Source organism: Quercus lobata, chromosome 7, assembly GCF_001633185.2.
Source record: "Quercus lobata isolate SW786 chromosome 7, ValleyOak3.0 Primary Assembly, whole genome shotgun sequence".
Lineage (NCBI taxonomy): Eukaryota > Viridiplantae > Streptophyta > Magnoliopsida > Fagales > Fagaceae > Quercus > Quercus lobata.
Genome location: NC_044910.1, coordinates 10,972,291 through 10,987,010, shown reverse-complemented (window position 1 = coordinate 10,987,010; position 14,720 = coordinate 10,972,291). Strand labels below are relative to the sequence as shown.

The window sequence follows — 14,720 nt, the reverse complement described above, 5'->3', positions numbered from 1 at the left end:
TTTCAAACGACCCATCAATTATTTGCCAAAATTTTTAAAAGCACAATATCCCGAAAACTGTACTGATAAGTAATAAGACCTTCCATACCTACATACAGTTGTACATAGTGATTTTATACTAGTTTCAAGGTTCCTTTACTTTGAAGGAGGTAGTTTTATCTTAAGGGATTTTATGGCGCCCTTAACTGGATGATATATCTTTGGTAATAACAATAGTACACAAGTGTACAGCAAATATACATGACAGGATGATTTCCTGGAAAACCTAGAGTCAGTTCTTTACAAATCGACTACCTGGCTGAGACAGTTTAAATATATGAAGAGGGAAGACAAAAAACTAAGACAAAACCACATACTTATATAGACCGGAGAGAGGATAAATTAAAGAGATGCCTTTGTCTGGTCAATTACATCGGACCTGCAGCAATTTCAGTTTCCTATGGGTTCCGTGCATTCCTGAAATATTAAGTAAAAATATTACTGGTTAAGAAAAATGGCTGTATTTTTATATACTGCAAATGCTTGGATGTTGAACAAATTTGTAATAATCTCCATGAATCATGATACAAAAGTAGCCTTGCCAAAACTATCAACTGTAAACCTTTACCACAGCCATGGATGTGTGACAAAGATGCAATGTAATCGCATCCCTAAAGCAGGTGCAGGAGACATGGAAAGAAGATATAGCCATATAGAGCTAATATAACATATGATAAACATTTTTTATAATTAATCACATTACATAGATTAAGGTCTACAAGACAAATTTCCTATTCCTTGCCATGCTGAAAAGAATATCAGTGATACCAAAAAAGTTGGGGGGGGGGGGGGGGGGGGTGGGGGGTTGTGGATGAAGACTCCAACAATATGGAGCACCAAAATGGCGTTCACACATTTCACATTGCCCATATTTGTATTTTACTTCATTTGTAGATTTTGAAGTGTCTTACTGTAATTCTGGTTAAAACTAAAAAAGAAAAAGGAGAAGCTGTGTGTGTGAAACATTCATCTTCATTGTATATTTTGGTAGTAGACGTGCGCTCGCCTGTACTAAATGCTTTATTTAAAGTTACTATACGTAATATATTTTGTTTTTGTTTATAAGCAATATATTAATAAAGCATAAAAAGGGGCACAACCCTATCACACGAGATCCACAAGAGAAACACCCAGAAGGAACATGTAGCCTCTAATATTTAGAAGATCAATAAAGTCACTGCAGATTTACACAAAGTAAAGAACTTTACCTTGCAGAAGTCAAATGAGAACTATTTACAGCCCCCCTAGGAGTACTTATACGCCACATCCTCTGATCATGCTCCTTGCTGACATGTATAGCAGCAACTTCTCTTCGCATCTTTTTAGCCTCAACTTCCATGGCTTTGTTCAATGTATCAACCTTCTTTGCCAACATCTGCTTAATTTTGTATTAGAAGAAACAAATTAGATTAGGAGCATAAATGGGGGTTAGAACAGGCTGCAAAATCGGATCAGTATGCCGTCCAACATCAATTGCATCATCCTTGTCCTTGAGTGTCTGATCTCTCTCATTGCAAGCTTTTCTCAGAGACACAACCTCTTTTTGTAGCATATCATACAGCATTCCAGAAACATAATCTTCATGTTCTGGTTTGGTGTTTCCAATTGGAGTTCCATTTGCACTCTCCATGTGAGTACCATTTGTTTCGCTAATTAGGTTCTGATTACAGGTATTGGTGGGCACATTATCTTTCCCACTTGCATCTGGTATCAGCTTATCTCTATCCAGTGATCTACTACCACCATCAAATGATCTTGTTGAGATATCATTATGCTTTAATAATGTGCTAGCACTGTTTGATCTGAGAAGCCCATAGTGTGAATTTGAAGTTCTCTATGATAGATACCCATTGGAGGATGATTTTGAGAAATTCTCTGCTAAAACCAAGAGACTGACGCCTTGAAGATCCATTGCTTGTGGTTCTACCTTCTGAGGCAATGCAAGAGTTACCATTAGATGTTTTAAGCCTTTCCTCCAAAACCTTGAATCGCATTTGGTATTTTTCCTAAGAAATCAAGTAATAAATGAACAATCAAGAAATGAATATTCAGCAAGTAACAAAAGCAGGGAATGAAGTTAATAGATTAGCTTACACACTTTAAGCTGTGCTTCTGCCTTTGTGGTGCGGTCAGCTACTGCCAGTTTATCACAAAGCTGTTGCATTTCTCTCTAAAAATATATGAAAAACTATATTTAGTCTTCACAATACCTTATAATTTATTGTACTTCAAAACAACAATAATCAGCTTTCCATAGCAAGTATGTGTTTTGAAACACTATACTCCATATTGGTCTAACTATGTCACCCAGTCTTATTCTGATAACAGCCTGTTTAACATCCTGGTTTCTATCTTATAGTTGGCACTAAAAATCAAAATTAAACAACAGACAAGGATAGACTGTAGTATGCCTCTTTCTTCCATGCATCATGAAACAATCCTAGCTCGCTTACAGTTATTAGATGATAAACCCAGCACACTACAAGAAGACTACATTTTGATGTTAGTTCAAACACTTCCTATTACAGGATTATTTGATCAATCAATCAATGTATAAATAAACATATTAATTGAGTACAAACTAACAGCAGAACCAAGTGTTTCAAGAATATCAGTAGCAGAAACATCCATTAGAGAGTGACTTCCAGCAATGATACTTGCTCAGTATTCATGGTATTCTTTGAAGAAATGAACTTTGAAGAACATGATAAAGAGGCATTGAATGGGTAACATGCCTGAAAAAATTTTCTTTCCTCAAGCCATTGCTTAACAGGTATCACTTTGTCATTGGCATCTTTCCACTCATTTGCAACTACAGTGGCAACACGATTTGCAGTAACCTTCGCACAAGCTACTTCCTGTTCTAAAGTTTTTCTCTCCTCCTATTCAAGCTTGAAGATTAGAAGCAATTTGGAGGATTTCTAACACATTCGAAACGACTACCAGTTGTTTTGTAGAACTGAAAATTCCAAAGGTAACAGTCATTACATTCATCTCTTGCACTTTTCTTTGATAATCACGCACAGCATTGGCGGCACCACCACCAGCCAAAACAGCCTCCTCAAGCTCATGAACAGTTTGGGTTAGCTTTTCAACCTCTGCAACCTTCTGCCAATGCATTTTGTCCAGGATTTTGTTCTCCTCCTGATTAGTGAACAAGACATTTCAAACCAAACTATCTCAGTTCTTTACAAAAGTTTAATTCAAAATAACAAAAGTTTATGATCGGCTGTTCAACTTTAAAGTATGAGGAACATGACAAAAATTGGAACAAAAATCCAGGATTAAACTACAAAATAACAGTCATTTAAAGTTCATGACAATTTTTACCATAATATCTTATGCTGTGGATACTGTTTGGGCTCCAAGCCTCTTCCTGGCCTCTTCAATGATGGTTAGCTTAATACCCTTACCTAAGGTAAGGGATACCCATGGTTTTGTCCCCTTGCCAATAGTGAACACATTGCCCAAACGAGTTGCGAATTCATGCCCCGTGGCATCCTGAGTATGGACAGTCTCAAAAGTCCACTTACGCTTCTCCCTGTTCTTGATGTCTCCAACTTGTCCTCTGTTCCTTCCACCTGTCACCATGACTACATTCCCAACATCGAACTTGATGAACTCAGTGATCTTTTGGCTCTCCAGGTCCAGCTTGATTGTGTTGTTGGCCTTGATTAAAGGGTCCAGGTAGCGGATGGTTCGTCCATCAAAGGTGTTCAGGTATGGCATACCTTTTTGCCCAAACTGCACAGAGCAAACTTTGCATAGCTTAAACTGCAAAAGCACAATTAAAATGTCATAATGGTACGGTTAAAGGATTTATGACCAAAAAAATAGGAAACATTAATTATTCCACAGTAATATGTGTTATAACAATCTATTTGTTCTATGACTTTGGACTACAAACTATACATAGCCACAAGTCACTATAAAATTGTTTACCATGTGTTTGCAAACCTTACAAGTTACAAGCACAAAAACACTACAAAAGCAAAATAAAAGCAAGGGTTCAGAGGTTAAAATACAAAATAATTCCCTACAATTTGTCTCCACAACTGAGAATATGATTCGGTTTCTACTAATTTCACCTGGCATATACAATGTTATGATATTTCTTCACATAAAAGCATACGAGGCATGACACTTCCATACGCTGACAACTCCTTAAAATAAATCATTCTTAATTAGAATAGACTAAATTTACTCACTCTAATTACCTAAATCATATCATTCCTATAGAAATATAGCAGAAAATATACTTAAAGAGGATTGAACAGAATTACCTTTGCCTCTTCATCCCTGATTGAGTGGAGACGGAATCAACCCTTGGTGTCACAGAGGTGATAGAAGTTTTCATTCGTTTTGGGGATTGATACAACGTCCGTCAGAAAAAAGTAAATACCAAACCAATAAGAACAATGGAATATATATTACAACTAATATTACTCAACTACTAAAATGGAAGGAAGTGAACCTTACTGCCTCAAACCATTAAATTTTGTAATTCTGGTAAAAGAGAATTGCTAATTGCCATGAACTATTTTTTCATGTCGCAGTAGCAACATTTTTTATGTGTGAGGTTATCCATTATATCCATCCAAATCATATCATTTTGCTTAGCATTTCCTTTTACCATCCATTAAATGGTAACTTTGCCTAACCGTGACTTGCAAAACTAGCTAGGATATTGATTCAATATCCTTTTTATAATCGGTAAATTCAATATCCACTTTTTGTGAGAACTCAAATGAAAATAATACGCATAATAAGAATATAAGCAAACAAACACAAATCAGAATATTAGAACAATAATTCACGTAAGAAGAGTTGATGCCATACCCATGAAACCTACAGGATAGGTTTTATCTATCCTGACCTTTCCATCAACAAGGACATGGCATTGCATTAAAATGGCAATGACTTCACAGTATGTGAGAGCACACTTCAACTTGTTCGCAAGATAAGGATCAATGGTGTAGGCATTCCCTCAATTTGCGAGGTCCAAAAGAAAACTTAACTAATTTAGATAAGAATGGCTTCCACATAAGCTAACTGCCAACTTGATCTCAATCAAAACAGCTTGAAAGATACTCGTGCATCAAAAAAGAATCCCTCTCAACACATAAAAGGGCCAATGCAAAGCCTTTAGATCCCAATATTCTTTAGGGACATCAAGCTGTACAAGTCCACCAAAAAGAGTTCAGAAACTTCAGTAATCTTCAATTCAACAAATTGTGGATTGAAGAATATTTTATCATAAGAATGTCTTGCCATATGATCTTTATAATGGTCTCGAACATTCCTAAGATAATGCAATAGATCTACTGCCCGATCTCCATAAGTGTTGAAATTGTACACGCTCTTAAGGGGAAATTAATAGGAATGTTATTTCTCCAACCCGATACAATAATGTTTTCAAGTCCATTTTTCATATGTCTATACACATAAGAAGTTCGACTAGCATTCACGTAATACATCCAAACATGTTCAGGGTAACTAAATCTTGACTCTCAATGCCACAAAGATGGGTGGTTAACAATAAGTTTCCAATCGTGGGAACTCAAATCATCCAGTCAAGAAGGTTGTGAAGATTTATGTCCTTTTGAAACAACATAAATCCCTATTCCTTGTAGAGGTTGCATAATGATGATTAAATGCTTTCATGATACGCCTATTGGAGTGAGGTGGTGTAGAGAGTAAGTGTGAGAAACATTCATTTGGTTTTTCTAAAATTTTTTGGTACAAATGAATTCTTGCCGATCTAAAGCCTGTTTAGTGAAAGTACCACAAGATTTACCATTCCAAACAAAAGTAATGATATGTTGAGAAATTATTTTTTTGGCCTCAATGCTTCTAATAGTGATCAAATGGTGCAAATTTCAAGTTCAAAGATTTTTCATACTTTAGTACTTTCTAACTTTAGGTCAACTTAAGAATATTGGTAAGGAGACATCAATTTGGGTTTAGAATTATATGGAGGAATTTCAAAGAGGTTGTTATTGTTAGTAGACAATATTAAATAGGGGAATGACTTTAATATTCTTAAAAATTTATTCCTTTCTGCTCTCAAATGGATTGGGTATTGATTTTTTATGTTAATTATATGATTAACCATGAGTTTATGTTAGCAACTTGAATATTTAAAAATGATTTGAGCTTGTTTAGTATTAATACTTGGTGATTGAAAGTTTGGTTTGATCTTTGATGAGGTAGCAGCGACCATTGGGGAAGGGAAAGAAACAAAATATGGAGAAAGTGGGACAATCAGAACCAACTCCCAAGATTAGACTTAAATGTAGTAATCTTTATCATTTGAATTAGGGGCTTGTAATAATGGATGAAACTATAATTTGCAGTCTAATGTGCACAACCACAACAATTATGTTATTTCCAGACAAAAATCCGAATGACTGTTCTTAATTATAATAAATAAGAGATGATGGTGAAATAGTGGTTGGAGAAAAGAACAAAGAAAAAGAAAAATAATTGAGATGATAAATATGGAAAATGAAAGGTATATTGCCAGAGGAGGAGGCAAGACAAATTATACAAGGCATACTCCATGCAGTTTGTGAGTTTCACTCTCATGGTTCTTCTCATGGATTTTTGTACCATTTTGAAAATTTTGCAATCCAAGATAAAAACTTAGTGATTGAAGATGATCACAAGAAGGCTCTTACATAAAGAAGATTACTCTTTTTGTAATCACTTCCAATTATTAAGTCTTTATCTTAGAGTACAAAATTTTCAGGATGATACAAAAATCCATGAGAAGAGCCATGAGAGTGAAGCTCACAACCACATGGAGTATGCCTATATAATTTGTCTAGCCTCCCCCTCTGGCCGATATACCTTTCATTTCCCATATTCATCATCCCAATTATCTTCCTTTTTCTTTTTTCTCTTTTCCAACCACTGTTTCAACGTAATCTCGTATTTATTATGATTGAGAATAGAATGCCATTTGGATTTATGTTTGAAAATAACATGATTACTGTGACTGTGTACATTCGATTGCAAATTATAGTTTCATCCATTATCACAAGGCCCTCATTCAAATGATGCATAAGGATGACTACATTTAAGTCTAATCTTGGGAGTTGATTCTGATTGACCCACTTTCTCCATTTTCTGTTTATTTCCCTTACCCAATGGTTACTCTACCTCAGATCAAACCAAACTTTCAATCACAATGTATTAATACTTAACAAGTTTAGATAACTTTTAGAAATTCAAGTTCCTAACATAAACTCATAGTTAATCATGAACTACAACATAAAAAATCAATACTCAATCCATTTGAGAAGCAGAAAGGAATAACTTTTTAAGAATATTCAAGCTATTCCCCTATTTAATTTTGAGTTTCCACGATTGGAAACTTATTGTTAACCACCCATCTTTGTGTCATTGAAAGTCAAGATTTAGTTACCCTTAACATGTTTGGATGCATTATGTGACTGCTAGTCAAACTTCTTATGTGTATAAACATATAAAAAATGGCCTTGAAAACATTGTGTATCGGGTTGGAGAAATAACATTCCAATTAATTCCCCTTTGGGAACGTGTACAATTTCAACACTTATAGAGACCGGACAGTAGATCTATTGCATTATCTTAGGAATGTTCAAGACCATTGTAAAGATTATATGGCAAGACATTCTTATGATAAGGTATTCTTCAACCCACAATTTGTTGAACTGAAGATTACTGAAGTTTCCGAACTCTTTTTGGTGAATTTGTACAGCTTGATGTACCTGAAGAATATTGAGATCTAAAGGTTTTGCATTGGTCCTTTTATGTGTTAAGAGGGGTTCTTTTCTGATGTAGGAGCATTTTTCAAGTTGTTTTGATTAAGATCAAGCAGGCAGTTAGCTTAGAACATCCACAGCAGATGTGGCAAAAATTATGTCATTCTACCACACCAAAGACCTACTTTATTATTTTACCACATCATTTTACATCATCTTATTTATCAGATGATTTATCATTCAATTCTATACATTAAAATAATATTTCCTACACATTAAAATAATATTTACAACTCATCAATCACAATCAACAACCACCACACTGCTGCCAACAGCCACCACCACACAACCACCACATCCTCCACAACCCAAAACACAATTCAAAACAAACCCATAACCCACCAACACCAAATCGGAAGCCCCAGGCCCCACAACCCATAGAACCATAATTAAATCGTACCTGGGTCCTCTCTCCATGATAAAGCTCTCTGTGGTGAGTCTGAGAGGGACGGGCTGGTTGGAGTTTGAATTCTGAGAGAGGTCGAGAGATATGGGGTTGAGGGCATGAAAGAAAGTTTGGATTGTGGGATTTTCTGGATGGGTTTGTCGCAGAGAGCCGTTAATCTCTGCCATTGTTGAAAAATTTTAAGGTTTTGGATGTGTTTCTTGCTCTATTTTGGTTTGGAGGCAGAGAGAGATCTTTGATTGATCAATACCCAGCCACAACCACGGCCACACGCCGCCACTACACCACAACGACCCAAAACCCACTCACACAAATCAAAACCCCACACCCATACCACCGGACCCCATTACAAATCACCCCAACAATCAACGACGCCAACCCAGGCACGATCGCCGCCTTAGCCCAATCGGTCCACCCGATCGTCTGCTTGATCATGTTGAAAGTCAGATTCGCGCCAATGACGAGCTGGTAAGCGATTCGGTTCCCGAGCCCGGTCTTGATGAACCCGCGGGCGAAGAAGAAAGCGAGCGCGATGAGCCACGGGATCGGATCTCCGAAGGCGGAGAACGCGGCGGCGAACGTCAGCGTCTTGGTGAGCATAGAGACGCCGAGGCCAAGCAGGGCGACGGCGCTGAGAGAAACAGGGAGTGGGAGACAGAGAGACAGAGTGGGGTTTGAGAGGAGAGGATTGGGGTTTGAAGGTGAGACTACCGGAGAGATGAGAGAGAAAGTGGAATAAAAAAATAATAAAAACTTATGCCACAGCTGTCCGTACAGTGGCAAATTTGTTAGGGTACTGTTCACATGTGGCAAAAATAATAAGATTTGGAACATCTAATAAAGGGGGTTTTTTGTGTTTGGTGTGCCAAATATTTGGCATTTGGCACGGCTGCTACGGATGCTCTTATGTGGGAGCCATTCTTATCTAAATTAGTTAAGTCTTCTTCTGGACCTCATAATCTGAGGTTAGCTTATGTGAGATCAAGCTAGCAAGTTGCTTCTATGTAATTTTTAACCTAAAGCACATCAACACGTTTTTTTTTTTTTTTTTTAACTTTTTTGAGTGGGTACTCTTTTTGAAAAATTGTAAAACACATAGAGCAAGACCAGTAGGACAATCAGCAAGAAAATAGTTCATGAACTTAATTTGTAACAATAATTTTTAGGGATGAGATGAGAGTCAGTTACAAAATTCTAATGGATAGTGACAGCAAAATCATTCTTATTATGCAATAAGAACATTCTACAGCCATTTTTTTTGTCTCAACTTGTAGCTGAAGGGATGTGCGCGGTTTGATTTTTTTCCAAATTTACCATTGAACCAATAGGAATCGATTTTCTCATAATTGGAACCGATGCACACCGCCTAGGGTCAGTTTTCCAACCTATAGCGGTGTGGTTTTTTGCGGTTGATTTAATCAGTTTGGTTGGTTTGAAATATATTAATTTTTTTTTTTTTTAATTTAAAAAGGGTTTTCAAGCCTAATATCAATACACAACCTATTTCAAGCAAAATGTAATGCAAATAAAATACATTACAGGCAGAATGTAATGCAAATAAAATTGATATCGATTTCCATGTAAAAAAGAAAAAAAGAAAAAAACAAATAAGTTTTTTAACCAAGAAATGCTTTACAAAGAATTTATACTACAACACATAAACAGAAGCAAATGCATAATAGGTAATACGGCAATACCACACACAGGGCCGGCCCAAGATTGTTTGAGGCCTAAGGCAAGAATTTTATAGGGGCCTTTTTACATATAAATATCACTTAAATAATATTTATTTATTTATATTTAATTTCAAATCCATTACTAATTCTTACTTATTAATATGACTAATTCACCCAAAGTGAGCTAATGATAATTCCCATATAGGTTTTACAAATTGGCATATCACCAATAAAAGAAAAGTTATTCAAACATTCATTTTATTATATTATTTAAGTAACACCGATCATATTCTTGTCACATCAGTTTGTAAATTTTTTTTCCTAAAATTTGCATTGGCTTTAGCATTTTTCATAAACAGTTTTTTTGTGTTTGGAGAAAATGCTAAACTTATTACAAATTTTACTACAAAAAGCTTACAAACTAATGTGACGATGAGGTGGCACTTCAACAAAATAATAAATGAGTATTGAATTATTTCATTGGTGACTTATCAATTTGTAGGACCTATGTAATAAAACTTCTAATATACTAGCATAACTCTAATATTTAAGGCCTTCGTAAGATTGGGATAAAATATACACCTAACTCACCCTTTTTCTTTAATTAAAAAAAAAAAAAAAAAACCGCCCAATATTCGGGGGCCTTTGTATGTCAGGGGGACTTAGGCCATGCCTAAACCGCCTAAATGGCCTAGGCCTAGGGCCGGCCCTGACCACACACACAGTAGCTCCACTAAAGTAGCTCAAAATCCCCAAGTCAAAAAATATAAAAATAAAAATACTGAAAAATACAAAGCAATATTTTGAATCATTAATGATTATTGTTCATTGTTCAGAGATTACCTCCTTCTCGGTGAATGATTGAAGAGTAAGAACTCTCTCAGTCTCCCTCAAAATCAAATTGCTGAAAAAAAAGTGCCAGTAGACTCAGTACTTAGTGAATAGATAGAGAAGAAATGGATTAATGACTAATGACTATGAAACTTACTGGTGATTTTTCGGCAGACTGGCGGGTGGTGAGCTGTGCAGTAGCTTCGGCTGGAGAGTCGAGACTGCAAGAAAGAGAGTTCTGAGTTGGAGCACTAGCATCTGAAGCCAAAAAAGTTCTATTTTAGACAGAGCATTCACGGGAAGAAAGCTGAAAGATTTAGGGGGTGTTTGACAGAATAGCTTGAGATAGGTTATTTGTAGTTTTTTGAAATACATGAGTAAAAAAAAAGTGTTTAAAAAAAAAATTAATGTTGTTTAAAATGTAAAAATGTGAATTTGAGGTGAGATAACAAACAGGTACTTAACTTTTAGGGCCTTAAAGAACTACTTTATTTATTTTAAATTCTCATTTTACAATACTACCGACATTAAAATTTCTATTTTAACATTCGAACACATTAAAATAATAGAAAAATACAATAAAATAATATACCTCATGAATATCCGTTGCCTATATTCTGCAAATCGGAACCCAAAAACCACCATCACTGACCTAAAAACCACCATCACCGACCCAAAAACCACCACCATAGCATCCACGATCTACCATCACCGACCCAAGATCTACCATCACCGACCCAAAAACCACCACCATAGCATCCACGATCTTCCATCACTGACCCACGATCTACCATCACCAACCCACAAACCACCATCACCGATCCACGATCTACCATCACCGACCCACAAACCACCATCACCGACCTACAAACCCCACGCACCCACGATCTACAACAACCACAAAAAAACCCAAACAATCCACCAAGAAATCCCCATTACAATCCCTGCCAATTTTTGTGCTCGAGACCCACCAAAAAAAACCCAAATCTCCGAGACAAAACCAGCACAAGGGAGAGGGGGCTAGGCGGAGAGAGAGCTAGGTGATGGAGAGAGAGGGCTGGGCTTGTTAAAGAGAAGGCTGGCCGAAGAAAATCCTGGGCAGAGAGAGTGCTCTGTGGAGAAAGGCAGAGCTGTGAGCTTGAGTTTGTCTGCGTCTGTGTGAGAGCAATGGTGAGATAGGGCTGAATGAAATCACGCGTGTGGGAGCGAGTTTGAGCGTGTGTGATTTAAAATTTGAGGCCACTTCATTTCAAATACATGTTTTCAGTTTTCATGTTTTCAGTTTTTAAATAATACATATTTTTACATATTTTTTCATACATTTCAAAAAAATTGAAAATTATTGTTTAAACGCACGTACCAAACAGGCCCTAATTGTTGCATATACCTCTTTTAGGTTGCTAAAAGTTAGGGCCCGTTTGGTACGTAAACTTAAACACATATTTTCAGTTTTTAAATAACATAACATGTATTTTCATACACTTTTTCACTCACACGTATTTTCAAAAAAATTGAAAATTGTTATTTAAACACACATACCAAACGGGCCAATCTTTTAGCAACCTTACTGTTAGAGCATCTCCAACAGATGCTTTAAACACTCAGCTTCTCAAAATTTCCTCACTGTTTATGCTCCAATTACTCCTCTAAACATGCACATTTTCCTAATTTGGTTTTGAAGTTGCTACAGTAGTTCTCTTAATTTAAAGAACACTATAGCAACTCTATCTCCTTATTTGTGCTTAAAAAATTGCCCAGTGGTATAATTTACTATTTTTTCTCTTTCATCCAAACCATCAGCTTCTTCCTTAAAATTACCCAGCTTCTTCCTCAACGCCACGCCATGCCATGCCACAGCCACACCATCAGCTTCTTCCTCAAAATCTTCAGAAAACCACTTCTAGCAAGCTCTACTGGCCTCTTCAAACCTGAAACCATCGGTACTTCCTTCATCTCTCTCTCTCTCTCTCTTAGATCGGCAACGAGACAACCCCATCAGATTGGCGTGGTTGTTGCAGCGTGGTTTTTGTGGAGAAGTGGTTGCTGCGGTGGCGAGATCGGCGCAGTCGTGGGTGGTGATGGGTTTCTAATCGGTTTTTTACGGTGGGTTTTGGCCGTGGGTTTTGATGATGGGTTTTGGTTGAATTAATTTGGGTATGGGTGGTGTTTGTGTTGTTAATGGTGGAGATTGCGTGGTAGTGGCTGATGGGTTGTGGCTTGTGGTAGTTGAGTTGTGGCAGTGGCTTTTTTTTTTTTTTTCCTGGTGGTGGTGGGTTAGATGAGTGTGGGTGTGGGAGTGGTTGGATTTTGTGACTAATGTGGTGGTAGTGGTGGGGGTTGCGTGTTGGTTGTGGGGGGTAGGGTGATTGATGGTGGTGGTGGCTGACGTGGGTTTGCGATGCAATGGTAGTGGCGTGGTGGTGACAACGGCAGTAGTATTGTTGTGATTGTGTGAGAATGAATAAAGAAAGTTTAAAAAAGATTAAAGAAAGAATTAACAAAAAATGAAGAAATAATATTTAAATGAGATAGAGAATGGGATAGAAAATATGTTGGAAAGCAGATTTGAAAAAATGGGTAGTTAAAAGGTAAAAGTCACTATTTATTCTACAAACAGTACAAAAATTTGGAGAAGCTGCTGGAGATGCCCTAAGTTCTCTAAAAACCTACTTTCTCTATTTTACCATTTCAGTTTCTATTTTCATATACAACTCATTAAAATAATATTAAAAAAACTACTCTTTTCTATGTCCACAGCAACCAAAAACACCATCAAACCACTCACCTTCACCACTGGACCACCAACCTCCATTGAACCACCATCCACCATCGAACCAACACCCATAACCGAAGCTACAGCCACCAATGAAGCAAATCCAGATCACAAACCTAGATCATCCAGCTAAACCCAAACCTAAACCCAGATCCTGGCCACCATCTATTTCTCCTTTCCACACCGCCACCGCACCACTCCAAAAACCAGTAGAATCACCCACAAAAAGCAGATCTAAAACCCAGTGGAAACCCCAAAACCTAGTAGAAGCCCACGCACCTCCACCACACATACTAAGTTGCCGTCGCTGCCACTGTATGACCCATACCTCCACCACCCACCACCAATGCAACCCATTCAAACCTAAACCCAAACCAATCGCCACTTCCATACCCACTGAGATTCATACCTACCACCACTACCATATCCACCAACCATACCCACTGCCATAATCACCAGTCACAACCATAATCAAATAGCAAATACCCACACCAAACACCTATAAACATAGCAAATATCCATAAACACAACAAACCCAAATTTATAAAATTAGGCCGTTTTGAATCAAACCACCCAAAAATGGTTTTGAAATCTTTCAACTGAAACAAAATGCAGAGAGAGAGAGAAAAAAAGTAAGAGGGGCTGAGGGGGCCAAAATGGGAAATTAACTCTGATTTTTAAACATTATAATTAGTAGACCACGTTTTCAAACTATATTTTTTACTAGCATCTCAAGGCTAAGAGACTCGATTTTGGACTATAAATCGAGTCTTTAAGGGTCGGTTTTCATGTTCTAATTGGGTCTAAGTTGGTACTTTTTCCACGTAGTGTCCACCTGTAAATCGAGTCTCTAAGACTCAATTTACATCTATATTACATACACCTTCTCACCTTAACAACAAAGAAAATATTATTTTCGACAACAACAATGATTCCATCGACTTCTTTGAGTTCTTCAGCGATCTCAGTTACTCTAAAAATATGTGTTCATCAGAGAAGAAAGAGAGAGAGAGAGAAAAAAAAAACCCCAGAAACAGAAATATGGGTTGCAGTGAGAGAGGCCCAAGTCACGTTGTGACCTAGGTCGCGCATGGCCTGGGTCTCATTCGGCCTGGGTCTGCTTGTAGGTCTCGGCATGGTACTTTAGTCACCATTCATCCATTTTAAGAGATTGAACAATAAACAAG

The 14,720-nt window shown here is 37.1% G+C and overlaps 2 protein-coding genes across 4 annotated transcripts in view; both read right to left on the bottom strand.

The window, feature by feature from the left end:
• Positions 1-1,503: 1,503 nt before the first annotated feature.
• The window catches only part of LOC115952532 (microtubule-associated protein 70-1-like), a 31,402-nt gene continuing 18,185 nt past the window's right edge, over positions 1,504-14,720 (bottom strand). Inside the window, exons 4-6 of one of the 3 annotated variants that reach the window (XM_031069701.1) lie at positions 2,775-2,921; positions 2,138-2,209; positions 1,504-2,045 (exon numbers count right to left, since the gene is read on the bottom strand). In XM_031069701.1, coding sequence (XP_030925561.1) covers positions 1,827-2,045; positions 2,138-2,209; positions 2,775-2,921 — 438 coding nt within the window. In that variant the 3' untranslated portion in view covers positions 1,504-1,826. Of the gene's footprint in view, positions 2,046-2,133; positions 2,210-2,774; positions 2,922-14,720 lie in introns of all 3 variants that reach the window. The other 2 variants (XM_031069703.1, XM_031069702.1) reach the window with 2 other exon arrangements.
• On the bottom strand, positions 2,917-11,921 carry LOC115952534 (40S ribosomal protein S4-like). The gene is made up of 5 exons (XM_031069705.1): positions 11,353-11,921; positions 10,918-11,018; positions 10,773-10,833; positions 3,370-3,813; positions 2,917-3,183 (listed from the first exon to the last, which is right to left on the bottom strand). Exons 2-4 carry the CDS (start codon positions 11,016-11,018, stop codon positions 3,379-3,381), a joined length of 597 nt encoding a protein of 198 aa, XP_030925565.1. The 5' UTR covers positions 11,353-11,921; the 3' UTR covers positions 2,917-3,183; positions 3,370-3,378.